Source organism: Melanerpes formicivorus, unplaced genomic scaffold, assembly GCF_026170545.1.
Source record: "Melanerpes formicivorus ecotype bairdi unplaced genomic scaffold, bMelFor1.0.p_v2 SCAF_1, whole genome shotgun sequence".
Taxonomy (NCBI): domain Eukaryota; kingdom Metazoa; phylum Chordata; class Aves; order Piciformes; family Picidae; genus Melanerpes; species Melanerpes formicivorus.
Window position 1 is genome coordinate 30315239 of NW_027142353.1, and position 23519 is coordinate 30338757.

The 23519-nt window shown below is 40.0% G+C and overlaps 1 protein-coding gene across 1 annotated transcript in view; it reads left to right on the forward strand.

Annotated features, from left to right (window-relative positions):
- Positions 1-766: 766 nt before the first annotated feature.
- The window catches only part of LOC137441353 (testis-specific gene 10 protein-like), a 29585-nt gene continuing 6832 nt past the window's right edge, over positions 767-23519 (forward strand). Inside the window, exons 1-11 of the mRNA XM_068138760.1 lie at positions 767-856; positions 1318-1473; positions 1826-1999; positions 2150-2227; positions 5975-6126; positions 7469-7584; positions 15301-15455; positions 17206-17261; positions 17486-17654; positions 20325-20435; positions 21021-21206. Of these exons, the coding sequence (XP_067994861.1) occupies positions 830-856; positions 1318-1473; positions 1826-1999; positions 2150-2227; positions 5975-6126; positions 7469-7584; positions 15301-15455; positions 17206-17261; positions 17486-17654; positions 20325-20435; positions 21021-21206 (1380 nt within the window). The 5' untranslated portion in view covers positions 767-829. The remainder of the gene's footprint in view (positions 857-1317; positions 1474-1825; positions 2000-2149; positions 2228-5974; positions 6127-7468; positions 7585-15300; positions 15456-17205; positions 17262-17485; positions 17655-20324; positions 20436-21020; positions 21207-23519) is intronic.

The following is a 23519-nucleotide window of genomic DNA, read 5'->3' on the forward strand; positions in this document are numbered from 1 at the left end:
AGGAACAAGACTCCCTCCTCCTGACAGAGGAGGGTTCCCCCCCGTATCCCGCTCTCTCCCCCTACCTCCCTTTTTTCCCAAAAAGGGTTAGAGAGAGAAAAGGCAGTTATTAAGGAAGAAAGTTCTTAGTAGGCCTCCAAGCACATGCAGGATTAATGCTTATCTGTTATCCAAGGTCAGAACTCCAGCTCGTTGCCCAGAAGCAGACAAGCTGGAAAGGGAGAACAGAGAGGAACTGAACAAGATTCCAACTGCACTAAAACTTAAAGCTGCAGTCTACCAATCTACCAATGAAATTCACTTAGACCTGTCTTTGTTTACAAAATATTCAGCCAGAGTGCCCCAGCACTGTCCCTTTCTTAAAGGCACAGCCTCAAACAGTCAAAATTGCCCTCCTTAGTTTTAAACAGATATATTTCAACTAACATTTATCTTTTGTGTCCTTTTCTATCCTGTTAGACTGATTTTAGAGGGACATTCACATATAGTAATGAGAAAATAAAGACATTCAGAAGTTACTTTTTAAAATGAATATTTAATTAGATGTCTGCTTCATTTTCATTTTGAAGAGTATGTTTATCTATTTCACATTGAAGTATCATTCCTTTAAAAAGTTCTGTTTCAGTGACTGAATTCTCTCATTTTTGCACATGTAGGTTTTTTACAAACAGAAGTTGAAATAAAGCAAGGGAAGTCAGCTTCAAGGCTTGATACCTTTATTAAGATATTGGAAGAGGACAGAGACTACTACAAAAGGGAGACCGAGCATTTGCTGAAGATACTTAAAGACATATTTTTAAGTTCTAAGTGAACCTCTCCTTGTGGCAGCATGTCAAAAAAATCTCCATCTGTTCAGGTGAGCTTGGAAAATACTTTGGAAGAGGCAGAATGCATGTTTTAAAATATTGGTTTATTTTATGCTAAATTACCAAAGCCATAATTACCAGGAAGAAAAATGAACTGATTATAAACAGAGGGATGTATAAGATGAGAATGGGCCAATAATGTGAACTTAATTGCTGTTTCACACTGCCTTCTAACAGTTGCTGACAATTGCTTACATTAAGTAATAATTAACATGATTGTCAGTACTATTTGTGGTAGACATTTCCTACTCAAAATAGATATCTATTTTAAAAAATGTTACGTGTATCTAGGATTTAATACTAAGAAAAGTACATGTACAGTTCTGACTGCCTTGAGCTTAGGTTGAAGGTTTATTCATTTTCATAGAAATTTCCAAACTGGGTATAATAAGAAAGCATATCAAGTTTTGTTTCTCTGCTTTAACCTTACATCTCTTTATGTTCTTTTAAGGGAGTGAGTTCTGATCCAGAAATTTTGAAAATACTGGAAGAATGTGAACAACTTAAGTCAACACTGAAAAAATATGAGCGCTATGTGGCAGAAATTCAGGGTAACTTCACGGTTTTAAGAGCTGAGAAAGAAAAAATTGTCAATCTTTATGAACAGGTGATTTTATTTCTGTTTATATAATTAATAAAAATATCTTAAGGTGATGCACAAGAAAAAAAATCCTTTTTTTTTGTATGCGAAAAAGGAAGAAAAATGCAAAGCAGTTGTCCAATAAATAGAAAAAAGTTATAGAAATTCTGTTATTTGAATCTGTCAATTAATTACAAGTTTGTAAGAGCTGTTTTGAATTAAGAATGCTTTCCCAAATCAAAGAATATATGCACAAATCATTACTTTATTTTTGATATTGCACAGTTTCTGGGATGCTCTGCTTTACTAGCTGTATGATACAGTAATATATTACATTATCTATTCCATATTTCTGTTCTGCTGCTGTTTTTAAAAACAGGCACAGGAAGAGATTTCCAAACTTCGTCAGGAAGTTATCAAATGTCCCAGAACTCCTAAAAGTACTGTTGTAGTTCAAGCTATATTGAGACATGTGGAGATAGAAAGAGATACAGCACTGTCAGATTTCCAAAGGATGTCTACAGAACGTGATAGCCTCAGGGAGCAGTTAAAGGTTTGATTCAGCGTCCCCACCTCCCCGGTTATTTTAACATGAAAACAAGTGATGCAATTAAAGTTGCTAAAGATTTCTATTCTAATCTTGAGAGTTAATTGCATTACATGTCTGTAGTGAGTTCAGACTTGATCTTGTTATTTGATACAGATTTCTCAAGAGACTGCGTTTAATGAAAAGGCTCACTTGGAACAGAGAATTGAAGAGCTAGAAACTGCTGTTGAAAATGTAAGGGAGAATGATTATTTATGGAATTGTAAATGTAGTACAAGCGGTTAATCCTGCAGGACAAACCTGACTGCTTTCTATCATGATACAGCAGGCTGAGAGCAGTGGATGTTCTTTATCAGAGCTTTTGACATGAGTTTTGCATGGTGTTCTTGTATCCCTTCTGCCCACCCATCTTACTATGGTCTGGACTGGTGGGCAGTTAGATGGGGAAAAACTTCATTGGATGGTCAGTCTCTTATCAGGTAGCAGTCAATTTGGCCTGTTAACACAAAACACCACAGAAGTTTGTTCTGAGGCCTGTCCTATTTCATAGTATCATAGTATCAGTCAGGGTTGGAAGGGACCACAAGGATCATCTAATTCCAACCCCCCTGCCATGGGCAGGGACACCTCACCCTAGATCAGGCTGGCCAGAGCCTCATCCAGCCTGGTCTTAAACACCCCCAGGGACGGGGCCTCAACCACCTCCCTGGACAACCCATTCCAGGGCTTCACCACTCTCATGGTGAAGAACCTCCTCCTCACATCCAGCCTGAATCTCCCCACGTCCAGCTTCATTCCATTCCCCCTAGTCCTATCACTACCTGAGATCCTGAGAAGTCCTTCCCCAGCCTTCCTGTAGGCCCCCTTCAGATACTGGAACATCTTTATCAGTGACCTGAAGGAGGCCACAGAATATGTGCCCATAAACTTTGCATGTAACACCAAGTTGGGGAAGGCTGTTGATATATATACTCAAAAGCAGGGCTGTCATCCACAGGGACTAAGATAGGTAGGAATAATGGGTAACAGGAATCTTGTGAAGTCCAGTAAGAATGAATACCAGGTTCTGAATCTGGGAAGAAGACCCACTAGCACCAATACAGATTGGGAACCAATGGGTTTTGGAGCAACACTGCTGAAAATTCAGGCTCTGGAGTCCCTGGTGTACAGCAAGTTGTGCGTGAGTCAGCAGTGTGCCATGATGGCAAAGAAGGCCAAGAGCATACTAGGCTGTGTGAATAGGACATGGCCAGTGGCTCAAAGGTAAGTGATTGTCCCCTTTTACTGAATACTCATTAGACCACATCTGGAATATACTACATCCAGTTTTGCCACCATGATACAAGAAACACGTTTCCAAACTGAAGTGAGTTTAATAGAGGGCTCCCATGATACTTGAGGCTGCAACACCCTTCTGAGAACAGACTGCTGGAAAAATCTCCCAAAAGGGCAAAAATGAGGACCTAGGAAACTACAGGCCAGTCAGTCTCATGTCCGTCCCTGGAAGGGTGATAGAACAGGTCATTCTGGAGGCCACCTCTAATCATGTGGAGGAAAATAAGATTATCAGGAGTAGTCAGCATGGATTCACGAAGAGGAAATCATGACCAACATAATAGCCTTCTGTGAGGGTGTGGATGAAAGGAGAGCAGCAGAAGTTGTCTACCTCAACTTCATCAAGGCTTTTGACACTGTATCCCATAACATCCTCATAAGTAAACTTAGGAAGTATGGGTTAGATGAGTGGACAGTAAGTTGGGTTGTGCTCACTGAACAACAGAGTAGAGAGGATTGTGATCAATGATGCAGGGTCTAGTTGAAGGCCTGTAGCTAGTGGTATTCCCCATGGGTCACTAGTGGATCCAGTCTTGTTCAGTATCTTCAGCAGCAGTCTGAATGAAGGGACAAATTTTACCCTCAGCACGTTTAATAATGATGCAAAGCTGGGAGGAGTGGCTGACGCCAGAAGGCTGTGCTGCCATTCAGTGAGATCTGAATGGATGGAAACTTGGGAAGAAAGGAACCTCATGAAGTTCAACAAGGGCAAGTGTAGAGTCCTGCACCTGTGGAGGAATAACTCCATGTGCCAATATAGGTTACAGATTGACCTACTGGAAAGCAGCTGTGCAGAGAAGGACATGGGAGCATTGGTGGATGGCAGGTTCACCATGAGCCAGAAGTGTGCTCTTGTGGCCAAGAAGGCCCATAGTATTCTGGGGTGCATTAAAAAGAATGTGACCAGCAGGTTGAGGGAGGTTCTCTTTCCCCTCTGGTTTGCCCTGGCGAAGCTGCACCTGCAGTATTGTGTCCAGTTCTGGGCTCCTCATCTTTCTTACTGCGAGAGGCTGAGACACCTGGGACTGCTTAGCCTGGAGAAAACTGAGAGCAGATCTTATCAATGCCTATAAATAACCAAAGGGAAGAAGTCATGATCTTGGGGCTGGGCTCCTTTCAATGGTGGTCAGTGATTAGGCAAGGGACAGTGGGTACAAACTAGAACAAAGGAAGTTTCACTTGAATTTAAGGAGAAGCTTCTTTTCTTTGAGTGTGATAAAGAACTGGATTAGGCTGTCCAGAGAGGTTGTGGAGTCTCCTTCTCTGGCCGCTTTCAGAACCTGCCTGCATGTGTTCCTGTGTGACCTGATCTAGGTGAACCTGCTTTAGCAGGGGAGTTGGACTAGATGATCTCCAGAGGTCCCTTCCAACCTCTACCATTCTGTGATTCTTTAACTGGGCTTGTTCTGCCTGAAGTAGAGGTGGCTTAAGGGGCATGTAGGTCCTACCTGCCAGTACTCATCCAGAAGTCAGAAACAGGTTTTTCATAGCAGTGCCTAGTGGAAGGATGAGCAGCAGTGGGCATCAGTTGAAATGAGAAGGGTTCAGGCTGAATACAATTAAATACTTCTCTCATTTTTAGGACAGTCAAGCAGTCCCTAGCCTTCGGGATTTTCAAGACTAGACTAGACAAAGCCCTGAACAACCTAGCTCAGAGCTGGCCATGTTTTGAGCAGGAGTTTTGGCTAGAATACTCCTGGAGTCCCTTCTAATTATCTTATGCTGTATATTATTAAGACCTGATGCTCTAAAACTAAATGTAATTTTACTGTCCCAGCAAGTCCTATTTATAGAGTTTTGAGTTACTTGTGTGTGAAATTTTTTGCTAAGGTGTGGTGCTAAAACAGAAAATTAAATCATTAATAAAATGAATATAAATCTTAAGTCTTGGTAGAACTTAAATTTTAAATAGATTAACATTGATTTCTGTAGTCTATCTTTCTTATAGATCTTGTGGTTATAAATTGTGTCTCATTTTCTCTTCTCCCTTTAGCTTTTAAAATTCTACCAGGTTCATAAGTCTAGTTCTGAGGATTATAATATTAAACTGAGTGCATCTATGATGTAGGCTTAAATAGCTCTGAGTACTCCAAGCAGTAAGTTAGTTATAATCACATACTTGACATATGATGTGTAGTGAATACTTGGAATAGTCCTGTTTTAGGACTATTCATTTGGTACCCTTTAAGGGCAACACATCAATATAAAATTAATGGCATTAGTACTGAAAAGCTTACTACATACCAGAGGCTTGGTAATGTTGTATCTTGAACAGGGATTTCTCCCTTCATACACTCATGATAATGGTCTTTGTTATGTTATGTTGCACTGAAAACTATTAATGTTGATCAGTGCCAAACATTTTTTCCCATGGGCATAATTCCAACCTAAAATTTACATGAAAAATGAAAATATTCCCAGAGATCTGAAAGACAGGAAATTGATTGTCCTTCAGAGGAAGCAAAAATCATATTTCATCTTTTTGCTGACAGTAGACTTGGAGTCAAGCCCTGAGTAATGAGATTTTTGGGCATTTTATCTTCAGTTAAAGATTTGCACTAAATACAGAGTAGCATTTGAATTAATAGAAGTTCTATTTATAAATCAGCTCTAGTTTTGGCTTTTAATATTTAACTGTACTTGTAGTTAGACAGTGAGCGGTTAGAACAGATGTCCAAAGTGGCACTAATGAAAGACACCATTGATTCTCTGGAAACTGAGATTAAAAGATGGACAAGGAGAGCACTGGATTCTGAAGCTGAGCTGAGCCAAAAGAAAACTGAATATGCTTCACTTAGGTAAGGAAAAGTACATAATTGCATTAGTTTGCTGAGTAACATCAGCCTGTGGTCATTTGTTTTCATAACTGTTACATAACTCAAATGGAAAGGAATTTACAATAGTTATGAGCCATCCTTCTTTTGGGAGTGAAATAGTTTTTCTCATTGCTTATTTATATATAAATATTCTTGGCTTTTGGGTATGCTGAAAACCATCTTCAGTGAGAAATGAAAATTCACTCTGACTTAAAGTTAGGAGCTTTCTATTAGAAGCTTCAGGGATTGTTTTTTGGTAAATTGCACATGAACTATTTTTTTTTAAAAACTGTTTTAGAGAGGCAAGCAAACACAAAAAACTAATGAGTGTCACGTGTAGTTAGTTTCAGACACCTTTTTCTTAGTCTTGGAGGTATGTCATGAGAGGAAATAAAACTGAAGCCTTGCTTAGGGTTTTTGGCCTGCTGCTCAGCTGAAGTTCCTAAACATGATCAGAAGCATGTAGTGGGCCTAGACTCAGTCAAAGCCTTCAAAGAAGAAAATATAGGCCAGATAAGAAAAAGGGTTATTTACTGACTTGAGGGAAGGATCAGTCATGTAAAGTTTGTGTGGTGAGATGGGAAGGACTAAATCAGTCTGAACTAGGCTACAGAGTGAACAGTCTGCAAGATAAGATGCTGCATCTTTTTCCTTTTGTATTTATTTAAATATTATTCAGTTAGGCAACCACTCTCCCAACCCTATTTGTCCTTGCAAGTGGCTGGTGCAGTCAACACAGGTGTTGCAGGGTTTTTTTGTTGGATTTTGATTGGTGGGGATGCTGGGTGCTAGCATGCAATATTGTGTTGGCCCATAGTACCTTTTCAAGGGTACTGTAATTTCCAACATAATGCAAACTTTTTTGCAGATCCAGTCCTGAGTTATCACTGCTTTACAATAAGTTGTCAGATTTACAAATACTGTAAAAATTAGGTTGTTGAAGATTAGCTGCTGCTACTGAAGTATCTTTTTCTCTACCTGCCCTAGAGTTCTCTTCAGTTTTGTCAACAGTTTGAGAATCAGTATCACTGTGTGACTTAAAATAGGGCAGGCATTCGAATGTATGCCCAAAGCAATGATTTTTATTGTAATAATTTTTGAGAAGTTATTACTTCCACCCATTGTAAAGAATTCTTACTTTTTCTTTACAGGAATATTCAGACTTTAGTATTCAGAGATTAAGGCTACAATATCCCAAATAGTCTCAAATATGCAGAAGAACCTTGCTTTTCCTAACTTCTGTGATTTCAGTGACATTTCAAAAAGGTAAAAAATTAATATATAAACATCTGAATTCTCCTTTTTAATGATTCTGCTTTTTCAGTTTATTGAATGAAAAGACAGAACAGAGTCTTTCAGAGGCTCAGCAAAGCCTTGATAAGAAAAAATATGAAATGCAAGTCATTCAAGAGAAAATTATGATTTTGGATGAAAAAATTGGTGAGTAACAGATACATTTTTTGGTAATAAAATTCAATAGGCCTATTGTTATAGTATTGGTAGGGTTTTTTTGTTGTTTTTTTCTTACGTGTCGAAAGAAGAAGTGTCGAAAGAAAAAGTGTTGAAAGCAAATAAATATTCTTTTGAAAATTTTAACATTTCAACATTTGTTCTCTTTCATCATTGGAAGGTTTTTGTATTTTAAAGCTACATAATAAAGCTCTTGCAAGTAAATTTGTGACAATACATTCTGTCAGCTGAACAATGCATGTTGGTACCAGTGTGCAGTGTGCCAGCATATCCACTAAGGCAGTAGCACTTCTTGGCACCATGAGATGATGATGATGACAGAATCAGGGAAACATCCTTTTTAGTATTTATCCTGTAGCGTGTGTTGTACCATTTTATATTATGGGAGTAAAGGAGGTGGATAAAGAAATTATTCCTGTAGCGCCAAGGAGTATGTTCTCAGTTCCAAAATTACAACAGTATTGTGTTAGAAGTCTTCTATTATTTTCTATAGATGCAGTTGACGTAATCAGTTTTCAAATGCAATGCTTAATTCAGGAAGGGAAAATAAAGCTAAACTATAGCTAACTGCATCTAATGTTAGAGCTGACTAATGCTATTGAAAAAATCTTGTTTTCTGTTAATTACAAGTTTCAAATTCCAGTGATTTGGATTTAAATATTTCATTTGAGATGAATGTTTAACTCAAATGAATAAGCATTTCATTGAAAGTGAACTTAATTAAAAAAAAATATTGTGGCTAAAGTGTTTAAGACACTCCTGATAAGACTAGAGAAAAAGATGTTTTGTCCACATTAAAATCCACATTGTTTGTTTTAAAAGTCCTATACACCTGGTACAGTAAAGGAGGGACCATTGTAGTGGGTTTTTATAGCCAGGCTGGATGGGGCTCTGAGCAACCTGACCCAGTGTGAGGTGTCCCTGTTCATGGCAGGGGGGTTGGAACTAGATGATCCTTGAGGTCCCTTCAGCACTGACAATTCTATGACTTAATATTTGTCAAGCATGTTAGTCTGTGTGTTGTTGCATTATTTTGATTCTTCCCAGGAACTGTGTCCAAATTAAGTGTATTTTAAGTATTCTTTTCCTTTTTTTTAAAGAAATCAGTTCACGAAAGCTGAATAGTGACTTTTCAGAATTTGACACCAGAATTTAATCGGACTGAAGCATGTTTCAGTCTAAATTTATAAGTATTTTCCGAATTCCTCCATAACTATACATGTGACCTATTTTGAGAGTGCCTGATTTGAGACATGGGTTATTAATTTTCAGAAATGTTGAGCACTCACAGCTGTGGCAGCCATCTATGGCTGTTACTTTGAACATGTAATAGTTTCTCTCCTGAAAATTTACATTGCAGTTTGAGCATCCAAAATAATCAGATAGCATTTTCAATTGAACTTTGTGACTCCATTCCTGCTCTGTAAAACAGTGAGAACACTTAGAACTACACAGTGGTTGAGGCGGGAAAGTACCTCTGGGGTTTATCTTGTCCAATTCTCCTTCTCAAGCAGGGCCAACTAGACCCAGTCACCCAGGACCATATGTAGATGTCTTTTGAATATCTCCATGGAAAGGGACTCTGTAATGTCCCTGCAGCAACTTGTTTCAGTGTTCTGTCACCCTCAGAGTGGAAAAAAAAAGTGTTTCCTGATATTCAGAGAAACTCTGCTGCATCTCAGCGTGTACTATTGGCTCATGTCCTGCCATTGGGCACCACTGAAAAGGGACTGACTCTGTCCTCTTTGCACACCCTTCCTTCAGGTATTTATAGACATTTATAAGATCTCCCTCTGAGCCTTCTCTAAGCAAAACAGTCTCAGCTTTCTCAGCTTTTCATTACAGCAGAGATGCTTCAGTCCCTCACCATCTTCATGACCTCTTATTGGCCTCTCTGAAGTGTGTCTATGTCCCTCTTGTACTGGGGAGCCCAGAATTGGGCCCAGCCCTCCAAATGCATCTCACCAGTGCTGAGCAGAGAATGATCACCACCGGGCAATACTTTCTTTAATGGAGCCTAGGACACCATTAGCCTTAGCTGTATCAAGGGCGTATTGGTGGCTTGTGTTCACTGTGCCACCAGGACACTCAGTTTTCTTGCCACGCTGCTTTCCAGGTTGTGTACCACGGTTGTTACTCCCCAGATACAGGACTTTGCACTTGCTTTTGTTGAATCTCATGAGGTTACTGTCAGCCCCTTTCTCTAGCTTATCAAGGTCTCTCTGGAGGGCAGCATAACTCTCTGGTGTATCAATCACTCTTCCTAGTTTTGTATCATCAGGGAAATTCCTGACAGTACTCTCTGCCCCATCATTCGGATATCAATGAAGACATAAGGCAGTACTGGACACAAAATTAAATGCTGGGGTACACCACTAGTTACCAGCCTCCAGCTAGGCTTTGTGCTAATGATCACCACTCTCTGGGCCTGACTGTTCATCCAGTTTTCAATCCACCTGTTGTGGTTTAAGTTTTTCTGCTAGTCCAAAAGCCCAAAATGTAACAGATTTTGGTTGCCTTCCCTCTCCCCTTTTTCCCTGCTAGGGAAAAGCAAATTAGGCAGGAGGAGGAAAGAGAGGTAAAATTACAAAAGAAACAGTCTTGAATCAATTTGGAAGTAAAAAGGTAAGTTTAACAAAATATAAAAGGTATTTGAGTAAAAGGAAGGTAACAAAGGTATAGGGAAAAAGGGTAAATAGAAATATATACAAAACTCGACACAGCTAGAAAGGACATAATAGAATTAACCAGGTTGGAAGAGACCTTTGAGATCAAGTCCAACCTACCATCCAACACCACCTAATCAACTAAACCATGTAACCAAGCACCCCATCCAGTCTCCTCCTAAACACCTCCAATAATGGCGACTCCACCACCTCTATGGGCAGCCCATTCCAATGCCTATCAACTCTCTCTGTGAAGAACTTTCTCCTCACCTCGAGCCTAAACATCCCCTGGTGCAGCTTGAGACTGTGTCCTCTTGTTCTGGTGATGGTTGCCTGGGAGAAGAGACCAACCCCCTCCTGGCTACAACCACCTTTCAGGTAGTTGTAGAGAGCAGTAAGGTCTCCCCTGAGCCTCCTCTTCTCCAGGCTAAGCAACCCCAACTCCCTCAGCCTCTCCTCATAGGGCTTGTGTTCCAAAACCCTCACCAACTTTGCTGCCCTTCTCTGGGCACGTTCCAGCAACTCAACAGCTTTCCTAAACTGAGGGGCCCAGAACTGGACACAGTACTCAAAGTGTGGCCTAACCAGTGCTAAGTACAGGGGCACAATGACTTCCTTGCTCCTACTGGCCACACTGTTCCTGATGCAGGCCAGGATGCCATTGGCCTCTTGGCTGCCTGGGCACACTGCTGGCTCATGTTCAGCCTACCATCAACCAGCAACCCCAGGTTGTGGCCAATGTGCAGAACCTGGCACTTGGATGTGTTAAATCTCATGCCATTGGATTCTGCCTCTCTGTCCAGCCTGTCGAGGTCCCTCTGCAGAACCTCTCTACCCTCCAGCAGATCAACACCTGCCCCCAGCTTGGTGTCATTCGCAAATTTACTGATGATCGACTCAATGCCCTCATCCAGATCATCAATAAAGATGTTAAAGAGCATGGGGCCCAGCACTGATCCTTGGGGCACACCACTACTGACTGGCGGCCAGCTGGATGTGGCACCATTCACCACCACTCTCTGGGCTTGGCCCTCCAGCCAGTTCCTAACCCAACACAGTGTGCTCCCAGCCAAGCCATGGGCTGATAGCTTGGCCAGGAGTTTGCTATGGGGGACGGTGTCAAAGGCCTGGCTGAGGTCCAGGTAGACTACACCCACAGGCCTTCCCACATCCACCAGGCGGGTCACCTGATCATAGAAGGAGATCAGGTTGGTGAGGCAGGACCTGCCCTCCCTAAGTCCATGCTGGCTGGGCCTGATCCCTTGGCCATCCTGTAAGTGCTGTGTGATTGCACTCAAGATGACCTGTTCCATAATCTTGCCTGGCACTGAGGTCAGGCTGACAGGCCTATAATTCCCTGGCTCATCCAACTGGCCCTTCTTGTGGATGGGCACAACGTTGGCCAGCTTCCAGTCGTATGAGACCTCTCCAGTGAGCCAGGACTGCTGAAAAATGATGGAGAGTGGCTTGGCCAGCTCATCTGCCAGCTGTCTCAGCACCCTAGGATGGATCCCGTCTGGTCCCATGGACTTGTGGGGATCCAAGCAGCTGAGGAGATCTCTAACTACCTCCTCCTGGATCACAGGGAAGCTATCCTGCTCCCTGCCTCCATCTGCCAGCTCTGAAGACCCGCTGTCTGGAAGACATTCTCTCCTGCTAGTAAAAATTGAGGCAAAGAAGGTGTTAAGTACCTCTGCCTTTTCCTCATCCTTTGTTACAACGTCCCTCTCCGTGTCACTCTCACCAAGGAGTGGAGGTTGTCCTTGCCCCTCCTCTTGCTTTTAATATAATTATAGAAGGATTTTTTGTTGTCCTTCACAGCAGAGGCCAGTCTAAGCTCTAAATGGGCTTTTGCCTCCCTAATTGTTTTCCTGCAAGACCTAGCAACATCCTTAAACATTCTATGGGTTATTTCGCCTTTCTTCCAAAGATGATACACCCTTTTTTCCCCCCTTAGTTCTATTAGAAGTTTGTTGCCCATCCAGGCTGGCCGTCTGCCCCAGCAGCTCATCTTCCGGCACATTGGCACAGCCTGTTCCTGCGCCTTCAAGAGTTCTTCCTTGAAGTAGGTGCAGCTCTCCTGGACCCCTTTGTTTTTAAGGGCTGTTTCCCAAAGAACCTTCTGAGTTAGTTCCTTGAGTAACCTGAAGTCCACCCTCTGGAAGTCAACAGTGGAGGTTTTCTTGCTCTCCCTCTTAGATTGACTGAGTACTGAAAATTCAACTATTTCATGATCGCTGGACCCTAGACATCCTCTGACCATCACATCAGCCACCAGCCCTTCCCTGTTGGTGAAGAGGAGGTCAAGCATAGCCTTACCCCTGGTAGGCTCACGCAGCACCTGGGATAAGAAGCTGTCCTCCATGCACTCTAAGAACTTCCTAGACTACCTCTTCTCTACTGTGTTGATATCCCAGCAGATATCAGGCAGGTTGAAGTCACCCATGAGAACAAGGGCAGGCAATCTTGAGACAGCCTTTAGCTGCCTATGGAATGCTTCATCAACATCTTCCTCCTGGTTGGGTGGTCTATAACAGACTCCAACCAGGATGTCTGCCCTGCTGATCTTCCATCTAATTTTCACCCACAAGCACTCAACCCACTCATCCCTGATCTCTAGCTCAATGGCATCTAGTGCCTCCCTGATGTACAGGGCCACCCCTCCACCCCTTCTTCCTTGCCTGTCCTGAAAAGCCTGTAGCCATCAATTGCAGTGCTCCAGTCATTCGAGTCATCCCACCACATCTCTGTGACGGCAACTACATCATAACTTTCCTGCTGCAGCAAGGCTTCCAGCTTCTCGTTTGTTGCCCATACTTTGTGCATTAGTGTACATGCACTTCAGCTGGGCTGCTGGTTTCACCCCTGGCTACAGCTTATCACCCCCAGACTCCTCCTGGGAGGACTGGTTTCAGCCCCTTCCCCCCTTTGAATCTAGTTTAAAACCCTATCAATGAGACCTGCCAATTCCCTTCCTAGAATCTTTTTCCTTTTGAGGCATAGGCCATTCTTGTAAACTGTATTCTTTCCCCTCCTCTGGGACAGATGTACTCCATCTGTTGCCAGCTGACCTGGTGCAGTAGAAAGTTCTCCAAGATCAAAAAATCCAAAATTCTTTTGGTAGCACCAGCCTCTAAGCCACTTGTTGATTATAGCTGCCAACCTGTTCCTTCTGGTATTCCTTCCTGCAAGTAAGGGTATTGAGGGGAAAATTATTTGTGCCCGTGACCCTTCAACCAGTTCTCCCAGGGCCTTGAAGTAATTTTTGATAGCCCTGGGAGTTCTGGTTGCAACATCATCATTCCCTAACTGTACAGCTATTATGCACCAGACTAGGCAGTCTTCTGGTAACATCCGTAACGTGAACTCCCGGGAGGCAGCAAACTTCCCTGTGAGAAGGATCTGGCCGACATATGGGGCCCTCTGTTCCCCTCAGGAGGGAATCACCAATAACAATTACCCTCCTGCTATTTTTGAGGGAACAAGTCCTGATGCTGGGGGAAGGCTGTTTAACCTTAGGCTGTTTAGCCTTAGGGAAAACCTCAGATTGTGTGTCCCCCGGCATCAGAATCACCTCACCCTCGACTTCCAGTGCCCCATACCTGTTTTCCAAGGGCAGTGGGGAAGGTGAGGGGAGGCAAGGAGGTTTTACTTTGCGTCTTTTGAGAGAAACCTGTGTCCATTCCCCTCTGCTTTTTGGATAACCAGCCTCTGCTAGGGGAGCCTGCAGAGCCTGGTTACTCAAGTTCTTCTCCCTTCTACATTCCCTTACAGTTCTAAGTCTAGCAACCTCATCCTTCAGTTTGGCCACCAGGTTAAGCAGATAGTTGATCTGCTCACACCTAATGCAGGAGTTGTCCCCACTACCCTGCATCTCAAGTGCCAGGCTCCAGCACTCTCTGCAGCCAGATACCCAGACACATACCTGCTTATGTTCCACCCCAGTCTGGGTCGATACTGATTTTTTGAAGGCATTTTTGCTGTGAGTCACAGCCATCCCTATCCCTGGCCACATGACCTACTCGACAAAAGATTAGAAAAAGCGCAGCGGCACGTGCGGCTGGCTGCAGCCGAGTGAGAGCACAGCAGCTTCCCACTGAAATGCAGCCCCTGCAAGCCCCTGCTGGGGTTTTTAATTTGCCACTGGTGACATAACAATCATGAGCAGCAGGCACGTGAGAAGATGGCTATGCCGATCGTCACTGTGTGCGGATGTTAGGGTGATCCTGAAAGACTGAGCCATGCATTGTTATACTTTCAGTGTTTTATCTCCTGGAAGTGGTTAAAAGTATTATTCAATAAGCTAAAGTTAAATAGCAACTTGCAGCCTACGAGGTTTTTATGATATGTAAGGTTCACTGTATGATGGGTTTCTGTGTTTCTCTTCTGGAAAGGAGATAGATGTAGATCATATAAGGATTGATTCTCTGACCATTTAAAGGTAAATGTACTGTGTAACACCTTATTAGCCAAATGAAGACAGGGAGAGACAGCCTTTAGAATCTGATTTTGTAGTGAATAGATTTTTTTTTTTCATTATTATTCATTATTATCTTTGTAATTTTGAAGTGCTGCTGAATTTTTAAATACATTACTCATTCACTTTTATGTAAAGTTCATTTACATAAAAAAAGGATTTCAGAAAAATTAGTAATATCAGGATATCAATCTTTTCTATTTCATCAGCCATTACACACTGTAGTCTACATGTTGTTTCTATCTATTTTAACTCTGTTTAAGCTGTTATTGTTGTAATACCTGAGAAAGTAATTTTTAATGATCTAGTAATTTGCTGATTAAAGATACATATGTTTTGAGACAAGTAAATTAAGGCCATGATTTAAGGAAGAATGCAGTTGTAGAAGTACTATGTTCTGTTGTTCTGGAAAGGTACATGCTTCAGTGCTTTATTGAAGGGGAGCTTTTGTGATGTTCTTTTATGCTTTAGAAGTGTATAAAAATAATTTTTATATCAAATGGGTTGGATTAATAAAAATGAGATCTTTTTGCTTCTGTCCAGATAATTTTTCAAGACAAGGCCTTGTACAACAAGAGGAGATCTGTGCTTTGAAAGAAAGAATTGTACAACTTAATAAAGAGAAGGCAACTTTACAAAACTGTGTGGAAGAAGGAAGAGAGAAGATTGCTACTTTAGAGGAAAGCCTGTCAGTTAAAGTAGGTTCTAACAAGTTGTGACTATTTGAGGCTGTGCCTTTAAGAAAGGGACAGTGCTGGGATACTCTGGCTGAATGTTTTTGGTATTAAAACGAAAACAAAGATAGGTCTAAACGAGTTTCATTGGTGGATTGGTAGAATGCAACTTTAAGTTTTAGTTCAGTTGGAATTTTTGCTCAGTTCCTCTCTGTCCTGCTTTTCCAGCCTGTCTGCTTCTGAGCAACTAGCTGGAGTTTGACCTTGAATGCCAGATAAGCAAAACTAATCCCTGCATGTGCTTTGAAGCCTAATAAGAATTTTCCTCCTTAATAACTACCTTTTCTCTCTCTCTAGCCCTTTTGGGGAAAAAAGGGAGGTATGGGGAGAGAGTGGGTACCGAGGGGGAACCCTCCTCTGTCCGGAGGAGGGAGTCTTGTTCTGTATTATTTTCTTTGCTGTGTATTTCTGTATATATTGTAAATACTGTACACATTGTGTATATATAACCTGCATTCCATATGGTTTGTGAATACAGCTCTACCCTTTGCTTCTCCAACTGGGCTAGCTGTGGTTTCTTTCTTTGTGGGGGAGGGAGAGCTGGGCCTTCTCTCAACCTACCACACAAGTTAATAGTCCTTGTGAAAAAAAATAAACAGAGAAAGGATCTGTTTGGTCATCACACCTGTCATGTTGGTATCTGCAGCAGTGCTCAGTGCTGACCTAGTTCTGCTCTGCTTTCAAGGCACCAGTAGAACTCATGTTGATTTCAACAGCAGTAGGTTTGAGCAGTGTTGGGCATCTCATGTTTGCTGTTTTGTGTAGTTTATACTTATCAAGAGAGGTGACTTTAAGTACTTTCCTGAATTGGTGAAGAGTAAATTAGCCAATAAAATATTTTGTTTATCATAACATTTAGCCTAAATTCTTCCTTGGGGTCCACTGATGTTAGAGATACAGGCTACCAAATAATACTGCCTTTGTTGTCATTGAAGAAGCATCTAAATTATTTACTTTTCACCATAAGGTACTACCTTACCTAAGAAAATTGCAGTAGTTTATTTCTCAGTGTGATTTCAAACTGTATAATGAAGCTGCTTTGTTCTTCTGAATCATTATTTTTCACTTCACCTTAAGTTATCTGGATATAAACTTATGATAAACTAAAGAAAGTTGTGATTCTTAAGAATTTGCAGTGATTTTTAACAAAATACTACAAGATATTCCAGGATAGGCTATAATAATCTTGCCATAACCACTGAATTTGCATTTTGAAAACTGTAAAATGTAAAGTGCTGTCCATTTTAGACTAGAGATGGCTGTCTCTTACCTCTGTTGTATCTCCAGTGGAAGATACTTCCTTATCCTGTTTAGGCTCCTTTTAATATCTATATCCAAAGACAAGAGACAAGGGAGTTTGTTTTATCAATTACAAATTACCAAACTCTTGTAGCTTATTCATTGTAGAAAAGCTATGATAACTTACCTAATAGAAGACATAATTTAGTTTAGGAGTGTAAACAAAATGCAACTATTAGAACCACAAATATAAAACAGGTATTGTATATTCCACAGAAGATAATAATGTTTGTTCCTATATTTGCCAAATTAGATCAGAATTTTCAGCTCTAAACAGTACATGAAAAGGACAATCTATTTTGCATGTTACATTAATCAATTAACTGAATAAAAGGAAAATTTGTTTGTTTGGTTTTTTTTTAATTATGCTGAGGAGTAGTGAGAGGTTTATTTTATTTTTGTTTTTCTTTTCAAGGAGAAAATAATTTCAGATTTGAAGATTATGATTTCTGAGTTGGAGCGTTCCACAAAGTAAGGGTAAAATGTCAAGATCATTATTAAATTCTGATTAATGTAAAACATAACAAAAATTTAACCACAGGATGTGCTAATGTCTAGTTGTTTTTTACCCTGTTAAATATTAAAATGTTACAGCTTTGTTTCATGTATTGCAAATTTAACCACTGGAAAAGCTACTCTTTGTATTAAGCTGGGCAGTATTGTCATACCTGAAGTACTTATTGTTTGCTGCATAGAAAATCTACTGAAGCGCTCTGTGTCTGTGAGAAAGATATCATCAGTCTGCATCAACAGTTACAAGAAATCAACAAAGAACTTGCACAGTCTAACAAGAACAGAGAATCATTAGCTCAGGAGAATGACAGGTTACAAGAGCATCTTTCTAATATTAAGGAAGAAAATCAGGTATATTTGTACAAAGAACCCTTGAATAAAAAGGAAAATTGTGCATAGAATCGTTGGGCCTTCATATGAAGTAAATATGCAAACGAATTTTTAAGCTAATTTTTCAAACTCTGATGTTTCCCTTATTGTGCAGCTTACTAGTATAAAAAGGACCAGCTGTTCTTAGGTGATGGTTTGGATGTTTATCTTAAGGAACAGCCAAGTAATGTTGTTTTGTAATTAATTGTTCTTTTTTTCTGATCTTCATGTAAAAACATTGTAGCTGTTATAACTATTGCTTATATGGAAAAGTGCTATAAATGAGGCTGTGAGTATTTCTTATACTGTGCTGTGACTGGCCCAGAGCACTTACAAGCTTATGAATTTGACTTGTAATAATTTAACACAGAACACGTTTTAATAAGATCCAAAACTTTATTAATAGTATTGTATTTATTTACATTACTTTAAAGTAGCTTTTGGATAAAAGATGCTGGAAATATCTGATGATAATACAACATTACATCATCTAGTGTGTTATTTACCTGTGTACAGTTACTAATGAAAGTAATTAAAATACTTAAAGTGTCATCTCATGCACATAAAATGTTCATAGAATTAATATGTTTTCCAAGCAACTAGAAATTAGGCTTAATACCTCTAATGGTTCATCACTATATAATATTCTGGCGTTTTCTTCAATTTGATCTTTCTTCTCTGCACTTAACCTACTGCTTAGCGTACCTTTGTCTTTGAAAATACTTTCGCTTCCTGTAGAAGGCTACCCAGTTTTGAAGGAGCAAATTAACTTTGCTTGATGTTAGGTATATACAAGTTTTAAGTCATTAAGGCTCCTTTTTTGGTGAAGAAAAGTCCTCCAAAAGGAGAGGGACGCCATCCCAGCTCTCTCTTTTCATTATAAAGTGTAGATAACTAGTTTAGATCACGTGCCTAATTCTGCACTGCAGAAGCTAGGTGAGACAACTCTCATTCTAAGTATTTCTTACCTCAAACATACTAATTGTTTCTTTTTAGTGCTTTCTTTGAGTATCCTAGAAAAGCTCAGAATTGCAGTTGAAAGCCTCCCTGTTTCCATTGCAATGCCTGGATGCTTGTAGAAGCAGTTAGAAACAAAAAGTCCTAGGCTCACAAGATCAACTACTTTTAATAGGCTTACCTCTATAGTATGTATTGGTTCCTCTGTGTTCTTCCATTAATTTAGATGATACTCTAAGTAGTAGTATTAATTTTTCTTGGGCTTACTGGAAAAGTTCAGATTTCCAAATCACCTTACTCAACAATATACAGCTTTGTTACAATAGGAATAAGATGTTTTCCCTTGTCTTCTCCACAAACAGACAGGCACACACCTGCCTTTCCCTAGTTCTGCATTTGAAAGTTCTAGTAATTGTGTAAGGAAGAATTGTTTCTGAACAGAGCAGTTAATGATGGCTTTCCTAGTTTTTTTCTGAGCCAGCAGTGTGCCCAGGTAGCCAAGAGGCCAATGGCATCCTGGCCTGCATCAGGAACAGTGTGGCCAGTAGGAGCAAGAAAGTCCTTGTGCCCCTGTACTTAGCACTGGTTAGGCACCTTGAGTACTGTGTCCAGTTCTGGGCCCCTCAGTTTAGGAAAGATGTTGAGTTGCTGGAACGTGTCCAGAGAAGAGCAACAAAGCTGGGGAGGGGTTTGCAGCACAAGCCTTATGAGGAGAGGGTGAGGGAGCTGGGGTTGCTTAGCCTGGAGAAGAGAAGGCCTCAGTGGAGACCTTATTGCTGTCTACAACTACTTGAAGGGAGGTTGTAGCCAGGTGGGGGTTGGTCTCTTCTCCCGGGTGGCCATCACCAGAACAAGAGGACACAGTCTCAAGCTGTGCCAGGGGAGGTTTAGGCTGGATGTTAAGAAGAAGTTCTTCACAGAAAGGTTGATTTGCCATTGGAATGGGCTACCCAGGGAGGTGGTGGAGTCACCATCACTGGAGGTTTTTAGGAAGAGACTTGATGGGGTGCTTGGTGCCATGGTTTAGTTGATTAGATAGTGTTGGATAGTAGGTTGGACTCAATGATCTTGAAGGTCTCTTCCAACCTGGTTAATTCTATTCTATTCTATTCTATTCTATTCTATTCTATTCTGTTCTGTTCTGTTCTGTTCTGTTCTGTTCTGTTCTGTTCTGTTCCCTCGTTCTGTTTCTTGAGGAGCAGTTGGCAGAAATTTGGTATGTGTTCTCCTAAAACTTCTGGGTTTATTTCTGCTGACTAGGAAGTAACTACTTGATTAGTTAACTAATTTTTTAAGCTGTTTTTTGCTTTTTCAAGTCTGAGCTTTTAAGAGACTGTACATGTGTAAAAGAGGGGAGCTAACTCTGAGCTCTGCTGTTTAAATGAGGCAGGCTATTTTGCTATGACCATCTAGCTACTAAATGAACTATCTGTCTTTTTCTTCATAATTGCTACATTCTATATTGTCATTTTTCTTCTTTTAAAGAAGATTTAGCATTATTTGTAAATCAAAGGACCAAAATATTTGTTACAAATTAAAAAAAATTGTTCATAGAAATATACATGATTTCAATCTTACATAGTCTTTAAAGAATGAGTTAATAAAACCATAGGTGTTAGATATGCACTTATCCTAATTTTTTGTAAAGCTACAAACATGATACTCTAACCTTATGAATCAAATCTTTCTTCATAGGTACTATATAAAAATATAGCTAAGTATCAAAATGAGCTTGATGATATGAAGTTGAAAGCCCAGGATTCAAACACAGATATTGTCAGGCTGAAGAGTGTACTGAAGTCAAAAGTAAGTTTATAGATGAAACTTGTTAACAAAAACTGATTTTTAATTGAAAATAACATTTTAATGGTATCTTCATGGAAGAATTTGCTTTTTATCCAAAATGTATGTGCATTCTACTAATATTTTTTAGTAGTTTGAATACATTTTCTCAGCTGTTTTTGCAGTACACAAGTAATGAAGTACATTTCATTGTGATCTTTATGTATATATACACACGTGCATGCACACGTACATATATATATTTGTGCATGTTTATTAAAATTCAGACTGGATAATACAGAGACTTGGAACTCTTGCCTTTACTACCATATGGTATGAATAGTAACAAAAATATTTCTGCAATATATTGTTATACTTCATATTTATGATGTTAATATAGCCATTTTTAACAAGTATCTTTTGAGCACTAAAACGCCACCATCTTGGAGAAAACACTAGTTCCTAAGAAGTCTCTCATTGTTTTGGCCAAATGGCAAAGCTTTCGGTGGAAGGAGAACACATGATACCATACCATCCCTGTAGATCTGTAGATGTCCCTGTTTTGTGAAGCTTACATAAATCACTAAACAAACAAGCTTTATGTGTTAGGAAAGAGAGAACGGTGAGCTTTTGGAGAGTTACCAGACAGCCTGTGAACAAGGAGAAAGTTGGGAAGCAAAATACTATGAAGCAGAAGCAGATTGTAACTCTGTTAGACTGGTGCTGATCAGCATGGAGTCTGAGAACCGCAGGCTGAAAGAGAAAATGGAGCTCCTTGAAACAGAGATGGAACAAGTAAGTTGAAATTGTTTTTTCCATAGTTCACCCTTGAAATGGTCTGGTAGTATTTTAAGGCTACAATTGTTCAAAATTGTGCTTAATGCCACTTCCAAATGTTGTGTTCAGGTTCATAGCAGTTATGTGTAAGGCATATTTCTAAAGCACAGAAGTTTCTATTAAAAAATTTTACTGTGCTCTTTCCTTGATTTCCCTTGAAAATAAATTTCTGTTGAACCTGATTTTTACTAGCACTACACAATTAATCTTTGATAGGCAAATTTTTAAAAACTCAGCTTGGATAAACTTTGAAAAATTGTTCATACATACTTAGATGTTTTCAGTATTATTCTGTCACCATCCTGTCCATCCTCTGCTCCAGATGAGATAATTTATTCTTTACAGAATTCCAGCATTCTCTTTCAACCTCTATGTCTCTTCCATACACCATGGGTAAAGCTGCTGTTTGACAGTTGGTTATTTGTTCCAGCCAAATGTGCGTGGTGTCTTTTGTTTGCTTGTGGAATCTTCTTTGACTCTTTAGATAGGGAAAAGCTTCAGCTTGTGACATTTTTCTGAAGCTTTCATGAGATCTGTGTGACTGTTTGAGGCTGTGCCTTTAAGAGACAGTGCTGAGACACTCTGGCTGAATGTTTTGGAATATTAACAAAACCAATCAGATATTCTAAATTAATTTCATTGGTAGATTGGTAGAATGCAACTTTAAGTTTTGAGTTCAGTTGGAACTTTCCTCAGTTCGCGCCTTTCCTTCTCCCTTTCCAGAGGGACCTCCCTGCCAGAGTGACCCTGAACAGATAAGGCCTACTAACACTCTGCTTTATTAATAACCTGCCTTTTTCTCTCTTTCTAACCCTCTTTGGGGAAAAAGGGGAGATAAGGGGGTGCAGGGGGGGAACCCTCCTCCAGAGGAGGGAATTTCTTTCCTGTATTATTGTTTATTTTTACTTTGCTGCATATTTCTGTATATATGTTGTAAATATTGTAAATTTTGTACATATCCTGCATTCTCCAAATTGCTTGTAAAATACAGCATTTTTTTCCTTTTGCTTCTCTGGCTGGCTAGCTGTGGTTTTTCTTCCTCTTTGTGGGGGAGAGAAGGCTAGGCCCTTCTCTCCAAACCACCACAATCTGATATGACTAAGCCTTTCTGGATCCTTCTGTGAGATTGTCAGTAAAATGGCTTGCTGGGACAGTTGAGAGCACCAACAGTTTTGGGCGAGAAAAATGCAGAAATGCACCTGGGGAGTTGGAGAAAAGTCTGAAGTTGGAAAATTGTCACTATTTTTTACATACCTTTCAACCAGTAGCCCTTCATCTGCCATTTGTAACCTTCAGATAGGGCTCTTATTTTACATAGCATTCCACTGCAGGAATCTGTGTTGCCAGATTGTAGCATATGTATATTTAGAAGTGTAAATTAAGCCTGATATTGAATAACATAATTCTTTCAGTGTTTCTAATATTGTTTATTTTCATGTAACTTACACTTTCTACAGTTTTCAGTATTCTTTGTTCTGAAATACAAAAGTAAAATATCAAAACTGTTCATTGGCAAAGGAACTGGATTTTTTCATTGACAGTTAGTAGAAAATTGAATCTTCCAGATTGAATAAAATTTTTAGTTTACTTTGGTAAACACAAAAAATTTGCATTTTGCTTTGTGAAGTGAAAAAGAATATTTTTCCTTCCCCCTTCCCCCGCTCCCCCCCCCCCCCCGCCTTGGCCTATGACCTGAATTCTCTCAACATCTTCCTTGTTTGAATATATAAGCAGTTATCCTCTAAAAATTGAGGAATACACTGCAGAGGAGGGGGGTTGTTTGTTAGGATGTTTTAGTTCAAAGATTTACCATGACCTTTGGGTGAGCAGTACTGTGCTTAATGTAAACTAGGTTTGACTGAAGTATAGATAAAAGTGTTTGCAGTACCCCAGATGGACTCAGTTAAACATACTAAAATGCACACATGAAGGAAAAATAGTATCTAGGTTTCTTAGGCTAAGATTAAAACAGGCAGTTTTCCATGTCTCTGTGGCTGACTCAATACAGATTTTTCCAGGCTCACCATCTCTGGAATATTTTTTTGTGTGTGTGTGTGTAGTTATGTCTTGGGTACATCTATTGTTCCCTTTGCAGTGGAACATGCTAGGGTATTCTTTTTTAAGACACATAGGTACTTAATGACTTGGGTTTGACTTTATTCATTTTCACTTTCCCTACAGATTTAGATACTTAATCTCTCATTTTTTATTTTATTCATTTTAACTTTCCCCACAGAATTATTCTTGATGCTCTGTTGAGTAAAATAAATG